Source organism: Arachis ipaensis, chromosome B5, assembly GCF_059453495.1.
Source record: "Arachis ipaensis isolate K30076 ecotype BB chromosome B5, ASM5945349v1, whole genome shotgun sequence".
Taxonomy (NCBI): Eukaryota; Viridiplantae; Streptophyta; class Magnoliopsida; order Fabales; family Fabaceae; genus Arachis; species Arachis ipaensis.
In genome coordinates this window covers 152,402,756-152,429,277 of record NC_142440.1, presented here as the reverse complement: position 1 = coordinate 152,429,277, position 26,522 = coordinate 152,402,756, and the positions used below count along the sequence as shown (strand labels likewise).

At 35.2% G+C, this 26,522-nt stretch overlaps 2 protein-coding genes across 4 annotated transcripts; one reads left to right on the top strand and one right to left on the bottom strand.

Moving 5' to 3' along the window:
* The first annotated feature begins 4,750 nt into the window (after positions 1-4,750).
* Positions 4,751-17,753, top strand: RST1 (ARM repeat superfamily protein). Of its 3 annotated transcripts, none has more exons than XR_015883476.1 (26): positions 4,751-5,212; positions 5,774-6,058; positions 6,152-6,235; positions 6,326-6,602; positions 7,045-7,295; positions 7,516-7,699; positions 7,795-7,982; positions 8,131-8,231; positions 8,568-8,643; positions 8,958-9,089; positions 9,177-9,258; positions 9,357-9,429; positions 9,766-9,925; positions 10,016-10,146; positions 10,238-10,329; positions 11,894-11,985; positions 12,059-12,271; positions 12,383-12,460; positions 12,788-12,970; positions 13,617-14,513; positions 14,607-14,903; positions 15,369-16,016; positions 16,207-16,357; positions 16,543-16,661; positions 16,844-17,365; positions 17,453-17,753. XR_015883476.1 is itself a non-coding variant. In XM_088488036.1 (25 exons), the coding sequence occupies exons 1-25, from the start codon at positions 4,835-4,837 to the stop codon at positions 17,204-17,206; spliced, it is 5,535 nt and encodes a 1,844-aa protein (XP_088344162.1). In that variant the 5' UTR covers positions 4,751-4,834; the 3' UTR covers positions 17,207-17,753. The 3 variants fall into 3 exon arrangements, 1 of the variants encoding a protein (XP_088344162.1); XR_015883477.1 differs by having other exon boundaries at positions 4,772-5,212; positions 6,180-6,235; XM_088488036.1 differs by having other exon boundaries at positions 16,844-17,753.
* A 1,597-nt stretch (positions 17,754-19,350) lies between these two features.
* On the bottom strand, positions 19,351-25,620 carry LOC107644538 (zinc finger (CCCH-type) family protein / RNA recognition motif (RRM)-containing protein). The gene is made up of 5 exons (XM_016348417.3): positions 25,279-25,620; positions 23,279-24,156; positions 21,371-22,579; positions 20,703-21,035; positions 19,351-20,171 (listed from the first exon to the last, which is right to left on the bottom strand). Exons 2-5 carry the CDS (start codon positions 24,056-24,058, stop codon positions 19,722-19,724), a joined length of 2,772 nt encoding a protein of 923 aa, XP_016203903.1. The 5' UTR covers positions 24,059-24,156; positions 25,279-25,620; the 3' UTR covers positions 19,351-19,721.
* Between the last annotated feature and the right edge of the window lie 902 nt (positions 25,621-26,522).

The window sequence follows — 26,522 nt, the reverse complement described above, 5'->3', positions numbered from 1 at the left end:
TCTCACAACCTGCTCCTGAGCATTTTTCTTCAAGGCAAATATCCATTTGCAACTAACTACCTTTTCATTTGGTGGAAGTTCTACTAAACTCCAAGTCTTGTGATGAACTGATGTTTTATGTTCTGCCAGCATAGCTTCCTTCCAGTGAGTGGATTGAAGAGCAGCTGTGACCGATTTTAAAAGATGTGGTATAGCAGAATTGTCATGAGTATCGATGCTGGCATGTAGCACTCTTGGTTTTGTACTTGCTGTCTTAAATATAGTTTGCATTGGATGAATATTATTAGGGACAATGTGATTGAGGGGTAATGTAGTATTATCAAAGGGCAAAGCATCCTCAATTGTTGAGATAGGAATTGGGTTAGTGAAAAATGAAGAAGGAATAAGAGAATTTTTATCAGGTACTGTATTAATGTCTTGATGACTCATTGAAGCACTTAGAAAAATAGAAGTAGAAGTAGACGGGCCTGCTATGAGGTCTGATTGGGTTGTTGTAGAGATAGAAAAATGATTCAATTGAGAGGGAGGAAGAGTGACAATAATTGGAAGCATCTCAGTAGTAGTGCCTGCAGCAGTAGTACTATCACAACTAGAATTGTTAGCAATAAAGAAACTATAGGAAGGAAATTTTTTCTCATGAAACACAACATCTCTGGATATAATAATTTTGCCAGTGGAGATCATGCATTTGTATCCTTTTTGAGTACTAGAATATCCAACAAAAATACACGGTTGTGATCGTATTTTTAATTTATGTTGATTATAAGGTCTCAAGTTAGGAAAACACAAGCAACCAAATATTCGAAGAAAACTATAGTCTGGAACATGATGAAAAAGAATTTGTTATTAAGAGAATCTCTCCTTTTTTTTTTCTCGTATGCTCATACACTTGAACCTTGCTATTTTATAGCCAAGGATAGCTAACTCTAGCTAATATATCTCACATTTATAATGAAAAAAATTCTTGTTAAATATGACTTATTCCTGTGTATCGGTGTATTTTTAGAGACGATGAAAATGGTTGCCATTGTCGTCAGCAATGTTGAAGAAGTCATGTCTGTGTATTTTTGTGTACTCCTATGTACTCTGAATACGATGATAATGACTTAAAAATTTGAATCCCGTGTATCTATTCTTAATATATAAAAGTAGATGGATAGGTTTACCCGCATTACTTTTAAGACAAATTTCTCCTCCTACTAATACTATGTCAGCAAAATCGCTTATTTGGCAAAATTTTAGAATCAACTACTCAATTTTTGCCAAATCAACTATTATTTCCAAATCAGCAAAAAAATAAAATATACAAAAAAATAAAAAATATCGGTAATTAGAAATTAATAGTATATAACTAAATTTGTAACCTACAAAGACATTTAATCCATATCCCTATATTTATTATATCTTACCGTTATAAACAATATAATAAGATAAATTCTTCACATACAAGTGTTTTTTTATACAAGTATTTACAAGTGCACATTCTTCTTTTTTTTTTGCTGCACGTTCTTCTTCCTCTTCCTTTTCTTCTTCTTCTTCTTCTTCTTCTTCTTTTCTTTCGTTTCTTGCCTTCTCTTTTTCCTTCTTCATCCGTTACTGCACGTTTTCACTGCACCTTCTTCTTCTTCTTGCTGCACGTTCTTCTTCCTCTTCCTCATCTTCTTCTTCTTTTCTTTCGTTTCTTGCCTTCTCTTTCTCCTTCTTCAACTGTTACTGCACGTTTTTACTGCACCTTCTTCTTCTTCTTGCTGCACGTTTTTCCTCATCTTCCTCTTCTTCTTCTTCTTCTTTTCTTTCGTTTCTTGCTTTCTCTTTCTCCTTCTTCATTTACGTGCTTTTATCTCTGTTTTCTTTCTTCGTTATTCTCGATTTCCATTGTTTTTTGACATCAAGCTCTAAAATCATTTTTGAAGAAGAAAAAGCAGCAGAAGACGAGGAGAAGAAAGAGTAAGAGTTCTGAATTATGCATAAGATGTACTTCAACGAATTTTGGGTGTATTTCTTAAATCCTTTGGGTGTAGTTTTGTAATCCTTTAGGTGTATTTCTGTAATCCTTTGGGTGTATTTCTATAATCGTTTGGGTGTATTTCTGTAACCGTTTGGATGTATTTTTGTAATCGTTTGGGTGTATTTATGTAATCGTTTGGGTGTATTTCTGAAGTTCTATTATCTTAAAATTTGGCAAGAAATTCGTTTTCATGGAGGAAGAAGAAGAAGAGTCATTTATAATGCATGGTGAGTAGCGCGCTTTGAAAACAGGAAGTGGTTGAATAACGTGCGTTTATTTACTCTTGAATGTGGGAGTGTAATGCGTGTTTTTTGTTGGGTTTGTGCCAACTTGTAAGACTTGTAAGCCAAAAAGAATTGTATGTGTAGCAGACCTCATACAATAAATTTGTAATTCCCAATAATTAATTTCTATAAATAACTGATTAAATATAATAAACATCTATATTACAAATGTCATAATAATATTATTAATCATAATAAATTTTACGTTACAAATATTCAAATTCCATACCATTTGACCAACTTATATAAGTCTCTTATCACTATTCTCTCAAATTACATCAAATTTAGCACAAAAAATTTATTTTCCAACTACACAACATCTCAAACTTACTCAATAGAGCATCATTCTTTGGACAATATTATCAAATAAACAGACCATTGGTTGATCAAAGTTTGCGTGGTTCGTCTATAAAAAACATTAACGCCCACAAATGAAGAGGAGCCACTTTGCTTAAAAATAATTATATTAGATGAAAAGGAGACAACTACATTTGTGGCACGTGTAATCAAACACCACAATATTAATAAGGTAACTCTATATACTTTTTATAATCCCATCTATCAAATCATTAGTTATTAACCAAATACTTATTTCATATCAAAGTGCTACAACTATTTGATGGCAAAGAAAAAAAAGTTGAACACAATTGTTTCAAATTTAATGACACTCTAAAAAATTAATGACATTGAAGTACCACCTCAATTGAAAAATTTGTCCAACCTTACACTTATATTTGAAGTTAAAGTAAATGATTTTAATCTCAAAAAAGGTTGTCAACAATACACTATTATTAAGATATTTATTCTAACCAAGAATATTGAACCTCAACACACCCATTACAACAAATAAAACGAGTAATACTAAAAAAAAAAAAATACTTATTCAAGACATCATTGTTATTTCATTGATTATAGGAACCAACTTTGCCAACACTTCACATACCCATCAAGAAATTAAAGAGAAAGAAACTCATACAAATTCAAGACACATCTTCGGACGAAAAATTTACATGCAAAAATAGAAAAAATTCATAAAGAACATGTCTTTACAAGAACCTACTATAGAAAGAAGAAATCAACAACTCTAACAACAATCAATAAGAAAAAGAGGACAAGGGCCACATAAGAAGACTAAGTCCATCAACTAAAACAAATGCAAAAATCAAATCACCAAATAAAAATATCACTTTATACAACTCCGACATCAAAAACTTTTGTACTACAAATTATTTTAAATAAAATACCTTTTAAATTTAACTTTAGTTTACACATATTTAATTTAATTCTACAAAATATAATAATTTTTAATATTTATTATATACTCATCCTTAATATATTCGCCCCACACATTGCGCGGGTCTCATTCTAATTTTAGAAACAGTCCCGCTATGTTACCAACAGTCCAACAGCATTTTTGCCAACTTCTGGCAACTCTTATTTATAATTATATTTAATGAAAGTGTCTTCGTGGAATAAAAATATCTTTTTTATGGCGGTGTTTAATAGAAATGTCTTTATAGATATATTTTCTGGATGTGTCTCTTTATATATGTGTTTAAAATATAATAATTAATTATTGTTGACAAATAAATTGGCAGATAATATGTTGATACCTATACTTTTTCTTTTAGAAAAGATCGAAGGGAAGTTAGCGCGGTTATTATGTGAACTCAATACAAAATAACACTATAAGTACTGTTTGGATCAATAGAAAATGCAAGAAAGGTAAATGTAAGGAAAAATTCATTTTCCATTGATTGAATGACAATGGAAATTAGAAGAAAAGGAAAAATAGTGGCATGGGACCACCTCCAAGTTTTCCTCTCAAACTTGATGAAAATGGATGATAACTTTAAAATGAAAGTCAAATTATTAATTTATCCATAGTGTTAAAAAAAGTAAAAGAAAAATGAAGAGTATTAATGTAATTTTACTTGATTATGATTTTTTTCCTCTCATTTTTTCTATGGAAAAGTATAGGGTACCAATATATTATCTGCCAACTTCTGCCAACTCTTATTTATAATTGTGTTTCATGGAAGTGTGTTCGTGGATGTGTCTAATAATTAATATATTTTAAATACATATATAAAGAGACACATCCAAAAAATATATCTATAAAGAAGCTTCTATTAAACACAACTATAAAAAAAATATTTTTATTAGACACATCTACGAACACACTTCCATGAAACACAATTATAAATAAAAGTTGGCAGAAGTTGGCAGATATGATGTTGGTAACGTAGCGGAACCGTTTTTCTATTTATTTTTTCTTCATCTAAACAACATACAAAAAATCAACTTTTCTTCTCATTTTCTTTCCTTCCATTTTTTTTTCTTATTTTCTTTCCTTCTATTTTTCATTTTCCATCCAAACAAAGTGTAAAAAAAAAAAAAAATGTATTTAAAATATTAATATTGAAAAATGGGATTTTGAAAAATAATATATATATTTTTTATTTTATTTCAGTGAAAAATCTCACTCTGGTTTCTTCTTCTTCTCTGAATTTGATTCCTGGAGGTCGCAACACTTGACTCCATGGATTCCTACGACCCTCTTCTCGAAAAGACCCGACTCCCCCAACCTTCCCTCCAGAAATTCGCAGTGGCATCAATCTTCCAGAACATCCGATCCAACCCGCATTCCGACCCGGGAAGGCGTGCCATCTCCCAATGCCTCAATTCCTCTTCCCCTAACGTCGTCGACACTTCGGTCCGCGAGCTTTGCCGCCTCGTAACGGACTCCGTCGTCCCCCTCCAATTCGCCTTGCTGGAGCTCCACTCTGCCCTCGAAGGATCCCACCCGAGATTCGTCCCCGTTTTCGTCAAGGGTTTGGGCTTCCTTGTTCGTTACGGTTTCCAGAAGAACAATGCCACGTGGCAATTCTCCTCCACTGAAACGCACCCTTTCGTCAAGGTTTCTTCTCTCGTTTTCACTGCATCCGTTATGAGCTTCTTGATTGTTAATATAACAGCTCAATTTTGAATTATTATTATGATTATGAGTTATTTTGAATCAACATTTTAGTTTGAGTTCATAATTATTGGTATCTTGTGCCGCAAATGCCGTGTTAGTTTTGCAAGGGATTCTGTAAGAAATTCTGAGGAGTGTGTAGGTTTGTGCAAGTATCTGGAAAATGCAGAACACAATGCAACAGAGAAAATTTCATTTAGTTGGGTGTGTTAGACATGTGATAAAGTTAGTTGAATAGAATTAGCTGGTTGAGTAGAGATAATTATCAACCATGTGTCGCGTACAGAATACATGTTGAAATACAAAATAGTATGTGAAACAACACATGTATTTATAATTATTGAGACTGATATTTGGCATGCACATAGTATTTTTTGTTAGCTATTGGAACAATATGTCACATGTGCATAAAGCAATTAGTAAGCTAATGAAACTGACTTTACATTTTTTATCATCTCATTTCTGTAGTAAATATAGAATTAAGTGTGATTTGATATTTGTCAGGTGTTGTCTAGCTGTTCCGAAGTTCAACCTGAACTACTGCAGCAAGTGTTGATGTTTATGTTGCAAAATAAGCGACTGGGAATGGACGAAGTTTGTGAATTCTTGAGGCCATTGTTGAATTTCTCAATCATAAGATTATTAGTTTCCGAGTCATCTTCCACTTCATTTGCAATGCAACTGGTCTCATCTTTGGCTTCATTTTGTTGCTCATTTCCTTATGAGTCTATTCCTGTTTTTAGGCTCGTAGTTGGATGCCTCAAGTATCTTCCACACGAGACCTCAGAAGTAAGTGCAATTGTGAAAGAAGAACTGCTTATCTTGGGTTAAATAAGTTTTTAATGGTTATTATTTACTTTATTGCTTATTGGCTCTTCTTAGGACTACAATAAATTTGTATATATTGTAGAACACATGACGGAGGCATATATAGTGGTACTGAAGTCTCTGGCTGGAAAGAAATTGGTACGTACCTTGTATTCTTGTAATTCGCAGTCCACACTGGTGCTTATTGTTCTACCCTGTACTCATATTGTTCTTGGTCCCTGTCAACAGCTGATTACTGGGGCTCAAAACTCTTCTGTGGAATTTCTAGAAACAGTTGTTTCCCTGCTCACTTGTCTTAAGTGGTACCCAAGTGGTCACGAGCGCATCTTTGAATTATCAAGGCGCCTCTTATCTGTACAGAAGGATCTTGGGCTGCAATGGGTACCTGGTCTGTCATCGACTTTGGTAGCATTATTCACAATATTTGTTCAATCAGAACTTGAGCATGAACAGGCTTCAGTATTGAAACTTCTTCTCTTAATCCTGAAGTGGAAATATGATAGTGGTAAGTTTGCTATAATTGTCCTGATTTCAGAGTTTATTCATACATTCAAACTGAATATAATTGAAGTATGATTTTTTTTTAAAATTGTCAAGTTTCTTTTTAGAATCCTCGAGTTTCAAGTTAACCTAAGCCAATAACATTTGTATTTTGTAGACAAGGTTATGCACATAATATTGCTTTTGCATACTCTTTCTTCCTGGTGTGATGAACTCGGTTCAATTTTTTTGGTTGGTTGGTTTATTAGCTACTTGGCAGTATGCTATGTGTGGTTTATGCATGTTATCTTCCAGGATTCTGAATAGCCGTATATGGTTCTTTGATATGGGAGTAGCTATATCACTTCTTCCTGCTGTAATTTGCTCCAGCTCAAAATTTTAAAGTTATCCTGTATAATGACAATTTTTTTAATATAATTTGTTTATTATGATAATTACCCATGCAGATGATGCTATTAGCAGAACTAAATCCTCTCCAATTGAAGAGATTTTGTTTTTACTTCCCACTGTCAGCCTTATGTCTTCTCCTTCCAAATGTGTGAAAGGACTGGCTGCCGATTTGCTTCTTGTTTTGGAGAAGCTCCTTGTAAAAATGTTTGTGGTGCCAAACGATAAACCAATAACTGAGAAGGGAGCTCACTATCTAAGCACACCAGGAACTATACTTTCAAGACTTGTGCAACATCTGTGGTATCAGGTTCCTTTTTTTGGTTGTTGTCTGGCATTATTTTTTCCCCCACTCTCTATTCTCCTCCTTCCAACTTTCATTTAACACAGAATATAGAGATTAAAATGCTGTAGGTTGAATATTCATTTACAAGCTCTCCAATAGTGTAACTAGAATGACAGAAGTATAATAATGAGAATTATAACTAGTAATAATATAATTTAGAAATACTATCACTCTTCTGTTTCAGGATGGAGAATATTCTTCCAAAATCTTCCTTCTAAATTTGGTTTTGAATGGCACAAATGAAACCAAAATAATGCATGATAGACCAATATCTTGGGTTTCCCGTGTACGAGGGTTCTGCTCGTCAATTATTGACCGGCGAAAGTCTTCATTACCTCTCACACATTTTCAGGAAGTACTTTTGACTGGTATGAGACGCTAGCCTATGGGAATGGAGTTATTTGGCATTGTTTTGTTAGAAGGATGCAAGAGATTGATGTTATTTCAATGTATGCTCTTGCAGAGATGCCCTTGTTACTCAGTGCTGTTATTGGTGTTTTGTTGATTCATCCATCAATGGAGGCTGCTGCTGTTGATACTTTGTCTTCTATTGCCATTATGGATCCCAGATTGGGAGTTCCTTTGTTGCTAACCATTATGTTTTACAGCAATATATTCACAAGAAAAGATGTTGCTAGCCATGATATGTTGGTAATTTCTCCCTTCTTCACTGGCACTTATTGCTCGACATACTGTTCATTTGTCTCGATTATTTGTCAGTATGGTCCTTTATTTCGCTCTGTCTCTCTCTCTCTCTCTCACACACACACACACACACATTTTAAAACTGTTGTTGCAGCTAAAAATCTTGGAAATGCTGCCATCACTTGCTTCACATTCAGCAATGATTCCACTGGTAGTTCAAACTCTCTTGCCGATGCTTAACAAAGATGCAAAAGTGTGAGTACTCGATTAGATATTGAGAATAAATATTACTATTGTCGTAGTTTTGCCGTATGATATCTCATATCTGTTTATCTAGCATAGCAATAATGTTGTGCCATTGATGTCCCTTTTGACAATAAGTATCCTTTAGAAGAGTTGGTCCCAGTGATTGAAATTTGAGCTTCTATACATATTTAGTTGAAAAAAGGGACCACAATGACATTGAAAAACAATTTGTTTCATGAATAGTTTCTGCTATTCCTTTGTATAAATTAGAACTCTTACTACGTTCAATTACTCATTCCATCCAATTCAGGTTTTTATATTATTCTTTTTTAAAAAATTATGCAGCTCGTTATATGCTACAGCAACTCGATTACTGTGTCGAACCTGGGAGATCAATGATCGAGCTTTTCCAAGTTTGCAAGTAAGTTTCTAATCCAGTCTACACAGTCAATACTTTAGGCAGAGACAACTCTTTTAGTCCAAAAGAAATGGAACTGGTAGCATAATGAGTTAAACTTGTATTTGCAAGGTTGAACAAATTGAATTATTAGTTCCATTGACTAACTCTATTATTTATGGAGACTGCATTTTCCAGAGTCCACAATTCAGATTCAAAGGGCTCTTGCACAAAGTAGTATATTGGATATGAAATTGTCACTATACTATCCCTTTTGTTTCTTTGAAGCTTACTCTATCAAAATTACCTTAATTATTTTATATTTTCTCCATGTTTAGGGTGTTTTGCTTCCCAAAGGATTCACTGATTTCATGTCAGAGAGAGCTATCTGTATAAGCATGGCTGCTTCCATTCGAGATATTTGCTATAAAAGCCCTGATAGGGGTGTTGACCTTATCTTGTCTGTTTCGGTATGCCCTACCTGTATATTGTTTTCTTGATTCTATCCTTCAATGCATGCTTTTCTGGCAATCATGGTCTTATGTTCAAATATACAGACTTGCATTGAGAACCCAGATCCTGTAATTAAAGTTCTTGGTTTGCAAGGACTTGCCCACCTTTGTGAAGCAGATGTGATCGGTACTGTCAACTTTGTCTTTGAATTACATCTTCTGGAATAATACAGTATCAAGACGTATTAAAGCATTTTAATGGGATATGCTGTGTTTTTTATTTAGATTTTTACACTGCATGGGGTGTCATTGCCAAGCATGTGCCAGGATACCATTCTGATCCTGTTCTTGCACATAGGTAAGCATGTCTAAGGTTCTAAGCATATGCTTGTATTTTTTTGACTTGTACTATACCAGTGATGGGGGTATTTTTATTTTTATTTTTTTTCCAAAAATAGTTGACAGGCTAAACAGAATAGTTTTTACCCTGGGCTTTTGCATCCCAATTCTTATCAAGTAGCATTGACAAATTTGGTTCTGTCTACTATTGGAAACCTTGTTCTTCTTTTAGCTACTAGATTTGCATTAGAATGGTATTTCAAATTAATTCTATTTTCCCTCTTGAATTTCATGTTAAATTGTAATCCTTTTGTCTCAACAAAGAACACTTCCTCATAATTTGCTGTCTTTGCAGCATTTGCTTTCTTTTAAGGTGGGGTGCAATGGATGCAGAAGCCTATCCAGAAGCATCAAAGAGTGTGGTGCAAATTATTTGGGGCGTAGCTACCTCTAGTCAGGAGGCCCAGTGGGCTAAAGCTAGAGTTTCAGCCCTGGAAGCTCTTTCCCAATATGAAGTATACTTTGCCTGGTTCTGAATGTATGGAATGTTGTTATTTTAGGAGTTATACTTTCTCCATTAATATTGTTATATTACCATTTTCCAGGTGTCACAGCTTGAAAAAAGTATTGCAGATTTTAAAAAAAGAACTTTGGAGCTGTTTGTTTCTGAGACCTGTCCCAAAATACTGAAGGTCATGGAGGATTTTCAAGTCAAGATAATAACACATGAGCACATGTAAAACATCATATCCTACAATACCTTTATTAATCTGATGAATGGATAATATGATTAACTTCATTAAAATTTTGTGTTTTTTTTGTTTTAGAAATCGCCGACGATTGGTCAAGGAGAAAAGAGTTTCAGGAAGTAAGATTGAGAAATTGGTGGATGTACTTCCACAGGTTATATTCTCTTCAGGTATGGCAGTATTAGCTTTCCATTTTGTCTTCTTCTTAATAAGAATTCCATGGCATGCTTACTAGGAAGATCCAAAAAGGGGTTAAAAAGGAGTTGAAATTCCTAAATGGTGTTCCTTTTTCTTTTCCCTGTGACTTTTACGTTTGCATTTTTAATTCAGAAGATAATTAGAAATAAATGTATTTTGAATTTTCTGAAATCTAAATGGAGTACTAGAGTGGTTGTAGCTAAGTTGAAGAAATGACAATGCAGAAAAAAGGGGTCAATATTTCCTTTAGTGCGGTGGCAGAAAATTTGCTACTTTATATTTTGGGCAAAGTATTATTTTTGTTCCAAATGTTTGGAATAAGTATCAATATTGTCCCTAATATTCTTAGTCCTAATTGTGTCTTAAACATTTCAAAAGTGACTCAATGTTTATCATAACCATTAACTCCGACAAAAATTACTAAGTGATGACATATATTAATATATTATTAAATGTTGCATGTGGCAAACTCTAATGATATACAATAGTAAATAATTTTTTTAGAAAAGTTAAAAAACAATAAAATTAAAAAAGAAAAATTAAATTATAAAAGATTAATAATATTATGGGTTTTTTCCTCATTGCCAATCGTCATCGTGCTATATAACCCCATATTCTTCTCTTCTAAATTGCTGAATGGGGTTTGAGAAGGTATATATTCTCTGGTAGTATTCTTGATGTGGTTAAAGATGGGAATAATATTGAGTCACTTTTGAAACGTTTGAGACAAAATTGATACTTTACCCTTTGGTGTTTATGAGCCGAGTGAAACCGGGTTTGATATGACCCAGACCCGGCCCGAAATATATACCGGACCTATTTGTTATACTCGAACCCGGCCCTAGACTCGAACCTGGCCCTAGACCTGATGAAACCTACACACTTTCGGGCCACGATTATACCGGGTGAAAACCGGGCCGTTAACATTACATTACCTTGATACCTTCTTGTAAGCTAGCATGTGAAAATATCCAAATTTTCAGGACTCCAACCATTATTTGACATGGTAAAATTCACTTAGAAAAATATAACAAGAACCAACCATTCTCTAAAAATAAAGCATAACCACAATCAATACTAATATTTTCTAATAGCACCAAATATTTAATTCAATACAAATAACAATATTATGCATTAGTCTAAAGTCTTATGCATTTTAAACATAAAACATTAACTTATAGTCTTATAATGACTAATAACACAAAATATTAAGGTTTACAATACTTAAATTCCACATAAGAATAGTCATCATCCATCACTAATAACACAAAATATTAATTATGTATGATGACCGGGCCACCGGGCTAATTGCGGATGGCCCGAGCCATTGCCCGGACCCGACCCGAAATAATGACCGGGTCTATTTTTGAGACCCTTACCCGACCCTAGACCCGGTAAAATCACACCAAATTAGCCCGTAAAATGTTCGGGGCCGGGCCGGATCTTCGGGTCAGGCCGGGCCATGCACACCCCTAGTCTAATGTATTAATTTGGTCCTTGTTTGAATATGCTCTGACACAGACTTCCGATTTGCAGGTAATACTAGTGAAGCTAGAAAATTGCCTGGTGCAGCTTTGTTATCTTTTTCTTTTACTCCTAAAGACGTGAAAGCCTATCAGGAATCAAAAGTAAGATGTCAAAAGATTAGCTATATTTTTTTAGAATTGGCTTCACTTTTAGTCTGATATCATAAGTATTCAGAGGCTAAGAGATGTACATGCTGGGTATGGAAATGCTCTAGTGGAAATGGCTTCTTCTCTTCAGCTCTCAAGAAATATCATGCTTGCACTTATGGCGCTGCAATCGTGGAAAGGCTTTGTGCGACGTTGGATGAAGGCTTACATTGCGTCCTATGATACAAAAGCACAGACTGTCCTAGATAAAACGTCTAAAGCTGCCAGTGATATTTTAAAGGTTTAGCTTAATGTTGTTATGGATATCCTGTTTGCTCAAAGTTCAGCTATATGCAAGTTTTACACAAATTTATCTTATTACATGTTCTTTTCTGTTTTTTATTTTGTGCAGAGAATGATGGCACTAGCAGATGAAGCTATACCTAGAGCTGCTGAAAATATTGCACTGGCTATTGGTGCACTCTGTTTGGTGAGAAACTTTCCATAGTTATGCACACTTTTTCTTTTCCCTCAAGTTTTGCTCCACTGCTGCCTGTTGGCATCTCAATAAGCCATTGGTAGGATTATCAAACTTCTGATTATGTGGGTATTAACAATGACTTGACTTAAATTTTGCAATATAAATGATCATTTGCAGTGATTGAATTATTTGGATTTAACTTATTTGTATACAATAAATTAAAAAAAAAATCCCACAAAAAATTATTGCCTATAAAATAATCACAAACCATTAAAGAAATAGCAAGTCTTGTGTGATAAGCACCAGATTGTTATGAGATTTGGCTTTTCTTTTTAGGTTTTGCCTCCATCTGTTCATACTGTTAAATCTGCTGCTTCAAAGTTTCTCTTGGAGTGGTTGCTTCAGCATGAACATGAACACCGTCAATGGTCTGCTGGAATTTCTGTTGGATTTATCTCAAGTTGCCTTCATGTAACTGATCATAAACAGAGATATCATAACATCACAGGACTTCTTGAGGTGCTTTTTTCCCCCCATTCTTGTTTGAGTATTTCTATTGTATCATTATTTTCTCTTTCTGAAAAAAAAAGGTTATGTTTAAGAAAATATTTTTGGAAACAAAACCTATTCTAATACGAAAAGAATAGCAGTTTTAGGTTAAGAATGCTCTAAATATGTTAGATGTAATGCAAGTGTTTGCAGCAGTCTTTTAACTCCACCTTCTCCCTTGTCTTTGCTTTGTGATTCAAATAAAAACTTCATGGCGAAAAGAATTCAAACCTGTATGACATTATACACATGCTGTAGCATACTTGGGGTCCTGTTCACCTTTGTAGTAGGGTCAAGGGTGCATGAATAGGGAGTTGAAGAACACCATTGGATATATGTGCTGTGCAGTAAGAGAGGCTAAAAAATGCAGTTTTTCTAAGGGGTCCCATCATTTTTTCCAAGTTAGGTCCAAATCACATGGATGAGTTGTGAGGGTTGATTGAAGACAAGAGGTGATGATGTGTAAAAAAACTTGTCACTGATTTGGTAGTTGACTTCTGTTATTGATTTGACAGCTTTCTTATGAGTTACGAGGTTGTATTTAGAAGTGTAGTTGTACACATACATACACTCTTCCAGAGGGATTTTTTGAAAAAAAAAATCTGCTTTTTTCCAGGTCCTTTTTGCTAGCAGAAGTTCCCTTGTAAAAGGGGCATGTGGTGTTGGATTGGGTTTATCATGCCAAGATCTTCTTACCAGGGTTGAAGCTGCTGATAACTCCACTGTTGAAAATGAAGCTAACATGGTTCCAGAATCTGAGTTGCTAGGAAAAATTGTTACAGCCTTAGCTACAGTGATACGTGAAGGAACTCGATCTTTGTCTGTTGTTTTGGACAGTCTATGCTCATGCTTTCCACCTGGTTCTCATGAGGTGAATGCTAAGGTACTTGAACAATCATTTAGTAACACTGAGGATTTTGAAGAAGATATATGGGGTGTTGCTGGTCTGGTTCTTGGTTTGGCTACTTCCATTAGTGCAGTATACAGAGCTGGAAATTTAGAAGCTGTTCTCAAGATTAAAAGCTTGGTATTATCATGGATTCCATATGTGAATTCACTAGTTCTGAAGACTAGTTCCCATGGGGAAGAATCTGCGATTGTTTTAGCACTAGGGTCCTGTCTTGCACTTCCCACAATAGTTGCTTTTTGCCAGAGAATGGAATTGATGGATGATACTGAGTTGGACCAAATTGTGGTTGGCTTTAAAGAGTTTATTTCTGACTTAATCTCTGTGAAGAAGTCTGGCATTTTGCACCAGAATTTAATGATGGCATCATGTGTTGGAGCAGGGACGGTGCTTTCTTGTATACTTAATGAAGGCGTTCACCCTGTTGAGGCCGAAAACATTAAAGGTTTGCTGGAACTGTTCAGGAAATGTTACTCCAACCCTTTCCCTTTTCTGGTCCATCTTGGTGGTATGCTAGGAGTTGTTAATGCTATGGGAGCTGGCGTAGGGATTTTGGTCCATGTGGATTTTCCAAATTACACCAAGCAAACTGATTATCAGAAGAAGGTAATTTACTAGCTGCTATCTTTCACACATATTTGTTAATATTTGGTTTTGTTCCTTGTTTCATATCTTAACATCCCTCCATGTTAACAACAGGATTCGTCTTTTGTTGTGGGTCCTCTTTTAACGAGTTCTGTTGTTGAACCATACTTAACATCTTTGGTGCAAGAAATTTTTCTCGTGGCACAACATTCTGATAATCATCAGCTACAACAATATGCTTCCTGGGTACTTGGCTTCCTTCGACATCATTTATGGTCCAAGGAACATTTGGGTATTGAAAGTGATAATAATGTAGCGGAAACTACTTCAAAATCTGTTTCTCAAAGTGTTTCTGAGGACAATGTGGTTTGGAAACTCAGTTCGTGGCTTATGGATTTCAAATACACTGTGGTAGATCTCTTACCTTTATTTTTGCAAATTATTCTGGAGTTCTTAAGCTTTGAAATATGCAATTCCTTCTTCAGATTTTGTAAACTATGTCATATTTATTTCTAGTGCAATTAATCATTCACTTGAAGGTAGTTTTGGGTTTGAAGTTATAGTTTGTGTAAAAAATCATGTGGCATTTCACAGAATTAGCTCAAATTATTCACAAGTGATATGTTCAAACTGAATTGTTTTTCCTCCATTTGATGTGAAATAGCCATGATAACATCATTGAATGCCAATCCATTGTGATAACTGTATCTGATCATTCTATTTTACTTTTCATTCCAGATTTAGGTAAGGACTCTTTATATTTGATAGAATTGCAACATACATTCTAAACTTGCCAACTCTATTCATGTTCACTAAGTTTTATATTTTGTTCGTTTCTTCTGATTGTTCTCATTTTTTTTCGTTATCTATTCTCAGCCAGGTACTATTGTACATGTTGTTACAGTTGTTGCTGTATTAAGGTGCCTTTCTAGAGCTCCCAGATTGCCTAGTTTGGATTGGGGAGCAATTACCAGGCGTTGTATGAGATACGAGGCCAAAGTTGTCGAATTGTTGCAAGCAGATTCTGCTTTTGAGATGGGTACTCTTAGGGAGCAATGCGTACAGTTTGCATTAGCTCACGCAAATCAATTTGATTCACTCCTAACTTTTCTTGATGAGCTATCTGATTTCTCTAGGTTCAGGACACTTGAAATAAACCTGCAGTCATGTCTGCTAATTCATCTTGCAGACTTTGTAAAAGTATTTTCAAGCTCCAGGCTTGAAAAACTTTTTGGTGATGTAAATAATCATTTGTCTTCATTTACCTCGTGTGAAAATTCTGGCAGCTTGTTACGTATTTCATGCTGGAAGGGTCTTTATGAGTGCCTAGATGAAGTTTCTGTGGGCACTTCTGATCACATTTGCCTTGTTGAGAGGTGCATGGAAGTTCTATTTACTTTATTGCCACTTATGCAATCTTCTGGCAGTATAGTGTCAGGCAATGTTAGTTCTGCAGAGGAGTGGGCTGAAGCAGTAAGTTGCTTAGGGAGGGCTCCACAGAGTTGGTTATTGGATTTTCTGAAGGTATGGATACATGAACTGTCTCTTTATCAGCTTTTCCTTTTGAGAATATTATTTACTGTTTCATGCCTTATGCATGCTGATGTTTTGCAGTTAGTTCAGCTTCTTTCGCACTAAGTTTAGTGACATTAAGCTTATAATATATCAAAGGTCTGTTTGAACTTGTGACCTAAGCAATCATTTACAAACACAGGTTTCATATGAGGAGTTTGTTCATGGTGCTGTCCAATCTGTTGATGTGCGAAAGAAGGTCCTTATGAAGATCAAGCTAGTGAAGAGTCATTCTCTTGCACTTGTTGAACTTGGAAAAATGAAATCATATGTATTAAACTCCAAAATCCAAGGTAAGTTTTCTGCTACGGGACCCAATGTTAACACTTTCTAGAGCACAGGAAAACAGATCAATTTAGGGTTAAGCAGTTAATGGTTCTTAATTGAGTTAGAATTGCTACTTCTATTTGGAACTTGGAGGCATGTTAAGCTTGGATGTGTTCATTTTAAATGTCTGCCAAAATTTCATATTTTGCAGGATTCTGGGATGTACTCGTTGAAGTTGCAGCAGCTTTGCAGCATGCAGATGGAAGTATTAAAAGACAGTGGCTTATTGACACAGTTGAAATTAGCTGCGTATCTAGTTTTCCTTCCACGGTAGGACCTGATAGTCAATGCTAATGTCTTCAGAAATTAACGTATTTTTGTGATCATACATTTGATATTTTTGTGTTTAAAATTATACTTAATTGGAGAACAAAATGTTGTTGAAATTGTACAAGTTGAATTTGTTATGATTCTTATTCCATTTACAATAAATCTCCTTATTTACTCTGCAGGCATTTCAGTTTCTTGGTTTGCTATCTGCCACCTGCTGCAAATATATGCCCTTTATGATCGTTGACCAACAAACGGTGCTGAACGATCTACCAGTCATCCTTGTGTCTCTTCTTGATGACAAGAGCTGGGATGTTGTTGCAGAAACAGTTGTTTCCCATCTCTTTTTGTCAGCCGAACGCATATACCAATGGGCAATTCAGATAGCAGATGGTTCCTATGTTCCTGGTTCGCAACCCATTGATGAGAGTGAGAATCATGGCGCTGATTCTCTGCTGCAAGTGGTGCATCATACTTGTGTACTACTCAAAGGCTACTTGCCATTAGAAAAGCAGGTTCGGCTCGCCAGCATGGTTATCCCCTGAGATTGGAACTACATTCTTGAAGATGAAAGGAATATGTTGAAGCTAAATCTGAAGTGTGTTCTTTGTAAATAATTTGCATAAAGGAACACAACAGCATGGCAACGGCACAATGTTCTTGGCATGAGAATTTGCACCATTCCATTGTGCTTTTTTCTCAAGGTTAAACTCATAACAAGCTTACAAGATTATGTCTTTAAATCGAGTTTGTGTTAATCTTTAAGATTCAAATTTACTTCCATGGTTTAGGTGAACTCTGGAGTTTGATAGAGGACAGTATTGGGTGGAAGTCAACCGTCTCAGATGTTTCTTGCAAAGCAAACAGCTGATTATGTACAGTTTTGGTTGTCCAATGTACTAAAGCTAACCAGAATGCATGTTGTACCATTCCTTGTTTCTATACAAGCATGCTGTACATTGTAAGATTTGGATGCAATGGTTAAAATTCTAGATGTTAGTATATTTTACATTCATCTTTTACATTGTTTGTTTGTGGGGGGTGGATAGTTTTGAACTTGATGGAATGAATATGTAGAGATTCAGATGCTAAGGTCTCTGCGGATGGGTTGCCATGATTAGAGTTACGTTAAGATTTCTCCTTTACTGCCACTAGAAGATAATGATAATAGGAACTAGTAATTTTAACCATTTTTTCATCTTATTGATACTAAAGGGAATAATAAACTTATGTTCGAACCAAAATCATTAAAAGTGTCTTTGGATCAAGGAATTTTAAAAGCGAATGTAATTTTTTGCGATATTTAAAAATTTTGTTCAAATAATTTGTTTGGATCTAAAAAAGTTTTTTTTTTTTACTCATAAAAATTCAATAATACATGAATATCATAAAATAAGAATGGTTAGTTGGTTACGTCCGTGTAAATTCTTTTATTGTATATGAATTGTGGTTTAAAACAAGAAAATGAAAATGTAAATCTCTAAACGGTTTTGGTTTAAATGGGAAAATGACATAAATCGTGGTTTTGTTCTAAAATCTTAGTTCAACCAGAAAAGCAATAAATATTGGTTTTATTATATATGCCTCAATGGTGAAGGTATATTTATGGTTGAAGTGTTTAAATTAAATTTAATCCAATTATAATTGGTAAATTAATTTTTTAGGAAAAGATATTATGACATTGTTTCAAGATCGTAAACAATGGTGGTTTTTTTACTTAAATTACATTTCATAAATATCAAATTAGTTGTTTTTCATTTTTCTACTTGTTTTATTCATTTCAATGACAATTTTCACCACTCAAACATGGGCTCATATTTTGTAGAAACTATTTATTTCTATAATGCAGAAAATATTATGAACAAATATTAACCAAAAAAATATGGAAAAAGGAAAAGGAGAAAATTCTATAAATGATTTTTTAATGGTGTTATATATCTAGGTATCAAACATGTTAGGTGTATACTAAAATCAATTACCAAAATAAACCACTAGTATAGTATACATATTGAAATACAAAATATAAATTAAAAATGAATTAAACTACACAATAAATATATGGTAAATAATTTTAGTATACAAAGAAATGACATTTTTGTGTGTGTATACATATACATATATATCATTCGTCCAAACACACGAATAGATATCTTTATTTTTAACTGATTTGGTTAAACCAAATAGATTTTTATCTGAAAGTTTCGCAATATTTCATTGATTGGTGCAATAATGCAATCTGTCTCCTCAAATTTATTCTCATTCAATTTTTGAGGTTCACTAAAATTGATGTATCTAAGTAAATGCATCTAGATACATCAACTTTTAATAAACAGAACATTTTTTTAATATAAAAAAACAATAATTCGAGAGTGAGAGTAAGACTTATATAGAACACAATGGCCAGAATTGAAAATACATATAGTAGCACTTCTGGCTTCTCATTCGACTTGGTTTTAAACTCGGATGATTAACGTTTAATATTATTCAGAAACATAAAAAGTTTATCAAAAAGATTGACGCAAAGAATCAAACGATGAAGGTTCTTTTTTCCCTATTGGCCATACGAATAAAAAGGGTGGATGGAATACATCAATGCTCTTTCTATTTTATAAATACTTCAGCAGAAATTTATTCGTTAAAAAAAAAAAGAAAAAAAAAACGCAGAGAAAAGTTTCATTCAGAAGCATAATGGAGTAAAAACTAACAGCTTCAATTATATTTACTGCAACTGCAAACATTAAAAAAGGGAAGGGTTCCCAAACATTTGTTATGCAACCGTTCGGTGGCTTCTAACATAATTTTGATCATCAAAACTTTGATCCTACAACTGAACTATCCAAAGCTGAGAACATCATTGAACCATTCAACTAATACCACCAAATACATGAAGAGGAGGAGGAGGCAGCCAAAAAAGATGAAATTTACATGTCTCAATAGTTAAAAAGGAACATATGGAAAATTAAAATTTTTCATAAATTGAAAAAATAGGCTCCCGAAAATTATAGTTTCATAGATTTAAAATTTTTACCTCAGCTGTACAAATCTGATAATTAGACCCTCTCAACAGGCATTAGCATCAGGTGATTGTTTGGCGGAATCTTGCCTGGGGGTACCCTGGAGATCATCTTCACCTTGTTCCATTTCCATATGCTCTGAACTGCTATTGATTTCGGAACTTTTGGGATCATCATCTGATACAATTGGTTCTTGGTTAGCAGAGTTCTCCAATTGTTCTTCAGGATGTTGGTCTTTTTCTAAAGGCTCCTTGGGAGCAGGAGGAGAATGTTCTCTACTACCAGCAGCATTGCTAGAATTACTAGGTGTCAGCCACACAAACTTTAGGTTATGGTCTTTCCAGCATTTTCCATTAACGAATGCTCTCTCGGCTGCACGGCGAGTGGTGAAAATTATCCGTGCCTCTTGTTGGTTACTACCATTGACTTGTGAAGCTTCTAGTTCAACAGTGGAAAGTTCGCCATATGGTAAGAAGTGTTCCTTCAAAATGGCAACCTAACAAAAACGAGTTATACTTATTTCAGCTAAAATATAATAAGTTAAAACTGATTCTGTCCCATATAGAATAGTAATACAGGAACAAGTCCAACACAAAATGACTGTGTGATACACAATAAATGAGTTCTGTTAACCAAGTTCTTATGCACCACAGAAAACTAACGCGAAACCTTTACAACAGCTAAAAAATGACACCCTTCAATTTGAAGGCACTACCCGCATCTACTGTGTTAAAACACAAGAAATACTTAACACTGGTTCATCCTAAGGATGTACGCGGCTTGGCATGATGGCATAGCTTAGTCAAAGGTGTTACCAAAATCTTAAAATTTAAGAAGTAAAACCTTTTATGAATGTAAGTGAACACATCTGAAACTCTGAATCCAATATTTGATATTTTCATGCATGAAGATATGTGGAAGTGTTGAACAATAATGTGTAATAGTCAAGTGAATTGTATTACCCACACGCAGGTAAGGAAATCCATTCTAGTAAGTTCAGAAATAGAAGATAGGCAGAGAAACTTACATCTGCTAGACCAGTAGGCAGAGGAGGCATGATTCTGAAAGCAGTGGGACGATTATCCAATTTGTATCTGTTTACAGGCGCAAATGGTTGCATTGGCTGCTTTAGGCCTGTGGGTTCTTGCAATCTCATTGTAGTAATTGGTTTGGGACTTTGAGATACAGTATTGACCAACTGTTTGCTTTTATCAGCAGTTGTCTCTGCATGTGGAGATGCCATACCAGTATCAGCATCAGACAACTGCGAAGAAGCTAGTTTGGCAACATCAGATGCCATGCCAGTTTTGGGTCTCTTGGCAGCTTGCTCGGTAACTACTTCACCCTTGACTCCTGTAGCCTGAAAAAATCAAAGTTTATATTATGAGGAGGAATTATATCAATACAGGAAACAAGATGATAAGATAAAGTAAGAGGAGATATGTAATCATCCTTGAATTGTAAGTCCAATTTTTAATAGTTATGCAAAGGACAAGTCATTAAAAGCCATTTTATTAGTTGCTAGTAATATCCTTGACTTGGACCGAAAATAGAAGGCAGTGTACCTGACACCAAACGGATCACACTACTTACTATAGGTCTATAGCCATTTAAGCTAGCAAAAGCCAAAAAACAATGTGCTTCTAACCAATGTATTATTAATTACAAATTAAATGCAAGGATATTTTAACTTACATGTTTCTCAAGTTTGCTCAATTGGCGTCTGAACTCATTACGCTTTTGATCCAACATTTCCTGCTTTTTGCGCAGTTCTTCCTTTAATTGCTCCAGGTTTTCTAGCTTCTTTTGTATGGGAGGTGGACCCTTGGACCCATCCAAGATGACCGACTTTGGTTGATCAGATTGCGTTGATAATTCAGCATTAGTCTTTGAAGCATCAGATTGATGTATATCTTTTCCCCTATCAGCGAGAACAGGAATGGATGGAACAAAAGCTGATGCTTGCCCACGGGGAGTTACAATTACACCATTCCCACTTGTGGTACTTTCACTGCGAATGCTATCACGATTAGCCCACCATAGTTTGATAAAACGATTACCCATTACAGCATCTGGGGCCTTCAAAGCAGCTTCAGCTTCTTCTCTCTTGGAGAATTGCACAAAAGCTCGCTCACTGTTCAATGGAATATATATGTCAATAATTTCCCCAAACTTCTTAAAATGGGCAAGAAGTGCCTCCCTTTTGTTGCTTTTCTGAGGTATACCGTTAACAAATAGAGTGCGCAATGCCTTTTGCGAAGGTTTCCGTAAAGTTCGCATGCTTTCAGTTTGTACCTTCATCAAACCATCCAAGGCTTTTGGGTCAGTATCATCTGCTATCATTTGCTTTCCTTGAGAGGAAGCAGTTTGAGCAGCAACTAATTCATCATTATCTTCCTTCAATTGATTCTCAGGATAATGAAGGGGATTCATGGTAGAGTTTGTCTTTTCTTTCATGTCATATCTGTTTTTTGAACCACCAATTCTGGCCCAGACAGATGAACTAGCACCCTGTGAACTGACAGAAGTTCTGGTAGTACCCACTGGACAATCACCATCTGGAACTTCTGATAACCTCATATGATGGTGGGCAGAAGCATCACTAGGAAATGCCTCCGTTTCTTCGATCTTGGATGACTGAAGAGACTCCAGAGCGCCATCATTCCAAAGGGGTTGATCAGGATCATAAACATCGGCTCCACTTGTGCAACCAGGACCTGGATATGCACCATCCAATGGCAAGACATCATCACCAACTCCAGACTTGCTAATTTTTCCAGGTATACATTTGCTGTTCACTATTGTGGTGGAAGCATTTACTGAATGTAGAGATCCTGATCCTGCCGGAGCTCCAATTAGATGTGCACTTGGAAGCGAAACAGGAAGGTTGAACTGTGAAAGACTCTGAGGCAACAATAAATTAACTTCTAGTTTAGCAATGAATTCAACCATATAGAAAAGGAACTATGCAGCATCCAATTCAATGAAGCAACCAACACACACTATAGTAATGATAATGTTGATATATATTGCTGCTCAAACATTAAATGCCTGAATGTTCTGCACATTTGTTCCAAAAAACCCACATAATTTATGTTGAACATTTTATCAACAAAAGTTGTCAACATTTTATGGTCAAGAACACCCTCCCCACCCCCCCACCCCCCCAACAAAAACAAAAAAAAAATCAAAAAGGAATCTCATAAAAGGGACAGCAAGAGGAAAAAATTTCACAGAATATCTTCTACATTGAGCAATTGAAAAATCATCCCCATACTCCTTGGGGGTTGGGTTGGTTACCAATGGCATACACCCAAAGTGGGAAAAACAAAAATGATATGCTGTGGCACCTGGCGCACTCAACTCAATTATACACCAAATAATTCCACAAACTATATATTCCCACAAAAATGGCCTAATTGTTTTTCCCCTAATTATAACACCCTCATAGTATGAATAACTGGAACACAATTGTTGTGCAGTAATTCTGAAGTGATTTCACAAGCAATCAGTCAGTCTATTTTATTCAATTATGGAATGACTACAGCAGTTGAAGATTAAACAACTCATTAATAAACAGGAAATATCTTCAAAAAAGTGTACCTGGACATCTTCAATAACAATCCGATTAACACCATGCTCCATTGGGCACATGTCACCTCTAAGGCAAAACCCTCGTTCCTCAAAATCTCTACACCGTTGGCGAGGAATATTCACATTTAGTGATGGATTAATAGGAGGTCTCAGAGCTCCCGGTAAACCCATTGGATGGAGCATATCTAGTCCTCCATTGGGTACTGTTGGAATTAAACCAAACGTGTTCCAGGATGCACTTTGTGCATTTGAAACATTTGGTAATCCTCGCCCAGTATAAAGGCTTGGAGGAATAGAGCCTGGAACCAATTGAGTAGCAACATCAATTGAGCTGAACCTAGGATCCCGATGGTTCCAAAAACCAGATTCTCTACCTCTTCCCCTACCAACACTAGGATCTCCAGTAAAAGGTTGGTTTGCCCGTAGTCTCATGTCCAAAGGTGTTCGAGGACCTGAAGTCAATCCAGGGCGCCTTCTTTCAAACTTAGAATACAACTCTTTATCTGTGGTGGCATCATTGTAAGTTTTCATTGTTTCAAATCCTAGAGATTCATTTTCCCTGAAAGGATGCCGATTCCCAAAATTTTTGTTACGTTTTCTGAACGGCCTGTTATTAACAGGCTCTGAAACATCTCTCTCTGAAGATTGAGAACGAGCTTCCCTCCTCCGATGCTTATGATTCCGATCGTCATCATCATCGTCACTAACTTCCTTTTCCTCGGGATCGCTACTTACACAATCAGATGGAACAACAGTCTCTGGTTTTGGAGATGAAACTTTCAGCTCCATTAATTCTGTTATAACAAGTTTTATGCTATCCTCTTCCAAAGCCCAACGAGGTATGACCAGCTTATGTTGGCAGGAAGAGTTCCAAAAGAATAAAGGGCCTACATCAATAGAAATTTAGGACAACAAATATGAGCAAGGTTAGAGAATACATTTGTGCATGATATTTGCTATTTATATATGCATTTTGTAGCACGGTCCCCAATCATCTATCCTTGCAATCAGTGATGACACAAGGAATATGGGGCACAGACAATTCTTGAATTGCACTATTGCAGAAAATTTCCGATGAAAAAGAAATCTATAGTTGCACATTTTAATAAAAATCGAAAGATGAAGCCCTAACAGGGAGTAATATGATCAATAAGTCATTTGATATTATTCCTTTAAAGCTCAGGAAGCACCACAAAGAAAGAAAATGGTCTTGCCCTAGGAAATCAAATGTTAACTTCATAAAAATAAGCCAAACTGTAAGAAATATTCAATGGATAACAAGCATGAAATTCATTACTTACAGAGTAACCCTACATTCCTAAAAATTGTGCAACAGATTCTACATTACAGTATCATACCATGTATATTAGGAACCAACCATATATATGCAGCTACTCAGCATCACCACTCCAAGCAAGAATACATACCATAAGAAAATTATCAACAACTTAAAGTTGCTTGTTAATCACAAATAAAAATCCCACCACTCCAGCACTACTTCCTTTTTTTTTTGTTTTTTTGTTTTTTTAATTTCCAACATCCATAGTCACTCAAACATTCGGCATTGGATCATCAACACTGCTAAAAACACTAATTAACCCAAAGTGATTCTCCATAGTTTCAAAGATCCCCCAGAACCCCCTCCCCCCTCTCACCTCTTCTCCAACTACTATTTTGCCCTAACCAATAATCCCTGCCCCCAAACCCCACGTTTTCTCCCATCCATTTTTCTCCGTCTCTCCTAAACCATCCAATAACACAAACTACACCGTACATCCACCCCGCCCTAGGGTTAATTAATTGTGAAAAATAAAACTATCAAATTACAAATCCCTCCTAAAAAACTTACTGCTGCAAGCAAGAGACTTATCAATTGTTCATATCCATAGGTATCGCACGCACGCAGCAATTTCCTTCTACGATACGAGAGACACAAAATTCGAAACAATCTATCTTATCCAGAGAATTTTAGAGAGAGAGAGAGAGAGAGAGAGAGAGAGAGAGAGAACCTTAGCTAGAGAGGGGTGAGTCGTGGGACCCACGCGCAACCGTGGGAGGCGGCGATTGACGGCGGAGGCGGGTGGCAGATTGGGGGAGAGTGTGGTATTGGTGGGTGCGGCTCTCTCAATGCTTAGAGAGAGAGAGAGAGAAAGAGAGAGAGAGAGAGAAGGTTGAGAGAGTTGAACGAAGGAGCCAACAACACACCTTAATCATATGTTTTCCTCATTCTTCTTCTTCCTCTTGTTCTTCTAATTAATTTCTTTTCTTTCTTTCTTTTCATTAAACATAAAATAATAAATAGATTTAATGTAATTATTTTCTTGTGAGCTTGTCCGTCCTTGCATCACAATGTTGAATTCAGTCACTAATGTTAACCAATTAATCACATCAATAATTAATCAGCTAGGGCACGGATATTTGAGTAGCTAGCTTAAACAAAATATTTTTAAGAATTTAATTTATATGTATTGTTTTTTTTCCTTACAAAAAGGTTTTATTTTCAATTAGAATATATATATATATATATATATATATATATATATATATTAAGCTAATAAAATAGCCCAACCCAATATAGGTAAAAGTGGCCAATGAGTAATAGCTCAAATGGCATAATCTCCTCATACTCAATTAAAAGGTTGCGGGTTCGAGTCTCCTATCTTTGGTAAAAAAAAAATATAGGTAAAAGTGTACCAATGTTTAGCAAAAATATAAACGAAAAATAGAGAGTAATATTTTGTTATTATTTGAATTTTGATTAATATGTGTAGATTTTGACTAATTTTGAGTAAAACAAAAAAAAATCAGTTGATCCAAACAAATCAGTTTATACTTTTATAGTGCTGGGACTACATCAATTTAAGTTAGACTAGTATTTTTATATGTAATAACATTATGGGAATATAAATATAAATATCAGATGAGTTATACATCCATGTAATTTTCTATTTAAATTTATTCAAGTTGGCCCAATAAAAAAAAATTCAATCCCATTAAATGAGCGTGTATTACACGCACATAAACCTCCCAAAATGTTAACATTAATTCGCGCTTTGAATATAAAACGTTTCTTCTTCAACCTCGAAATCGCTATTGGAGAAATTCAAATCTCTCTCAAAATCTTTCAAACCTCGTTCACGTTCTCTACGGAAATTGCTACTGAAGAATCGCGAGAAGGTTTCGAAAGGAAGAACAAAAAACAAACAAAAACAATAACAGAGACTACGAAATGTATGAAAAAAACTACTGTTTG

Bases quoted from the DNA above. Each gene is read 5' to 3' on its own strand.
- RST1 (XM_088488036.1), top strand. From the start codon at position 4,835: ATGGATTCCTACGACCCTCTTCTCGAAAAGACCCGACTCCCCCAACCT. The intron at 6,059-6,151 runs GTAAGTGCAATT...GGCTCTTCTTAG, and splicing joins TTCCACACGAGACCTCAGAA to GACTACAATAAATTTGTATA. The intron at 8,644-8,957 runs GTAAGTTTCTAA...CTCCATGTTTAG, and splicing joins GAGCTTTTCCAAGTTTGCAA to GGTGTTTTGCTTCCCAAAGG.
- LOC107644538 (XM_016348417.3), bottom strand. From the start codon at position 24,058: ATGGAGCTGAAAGTTTCATCTCCAAAACCAGAGACTGTTGTTCCATCT. The intron at 21,036-21,370 runs GTAAGTTAAAAT...TGATTTTTTCAG, and splicing joins TGAGCAAACTTGAGAAACAT to GCTACAGGAGTCAAGGGTGA. The intron at 20,172-20,702 runs GTAAGTTTCTCT...CGTTTTTGTTAG, and splicing joins TGCCTACTGGTCTAGCAGAT to GTTGCCATTTTGAAGGAACA.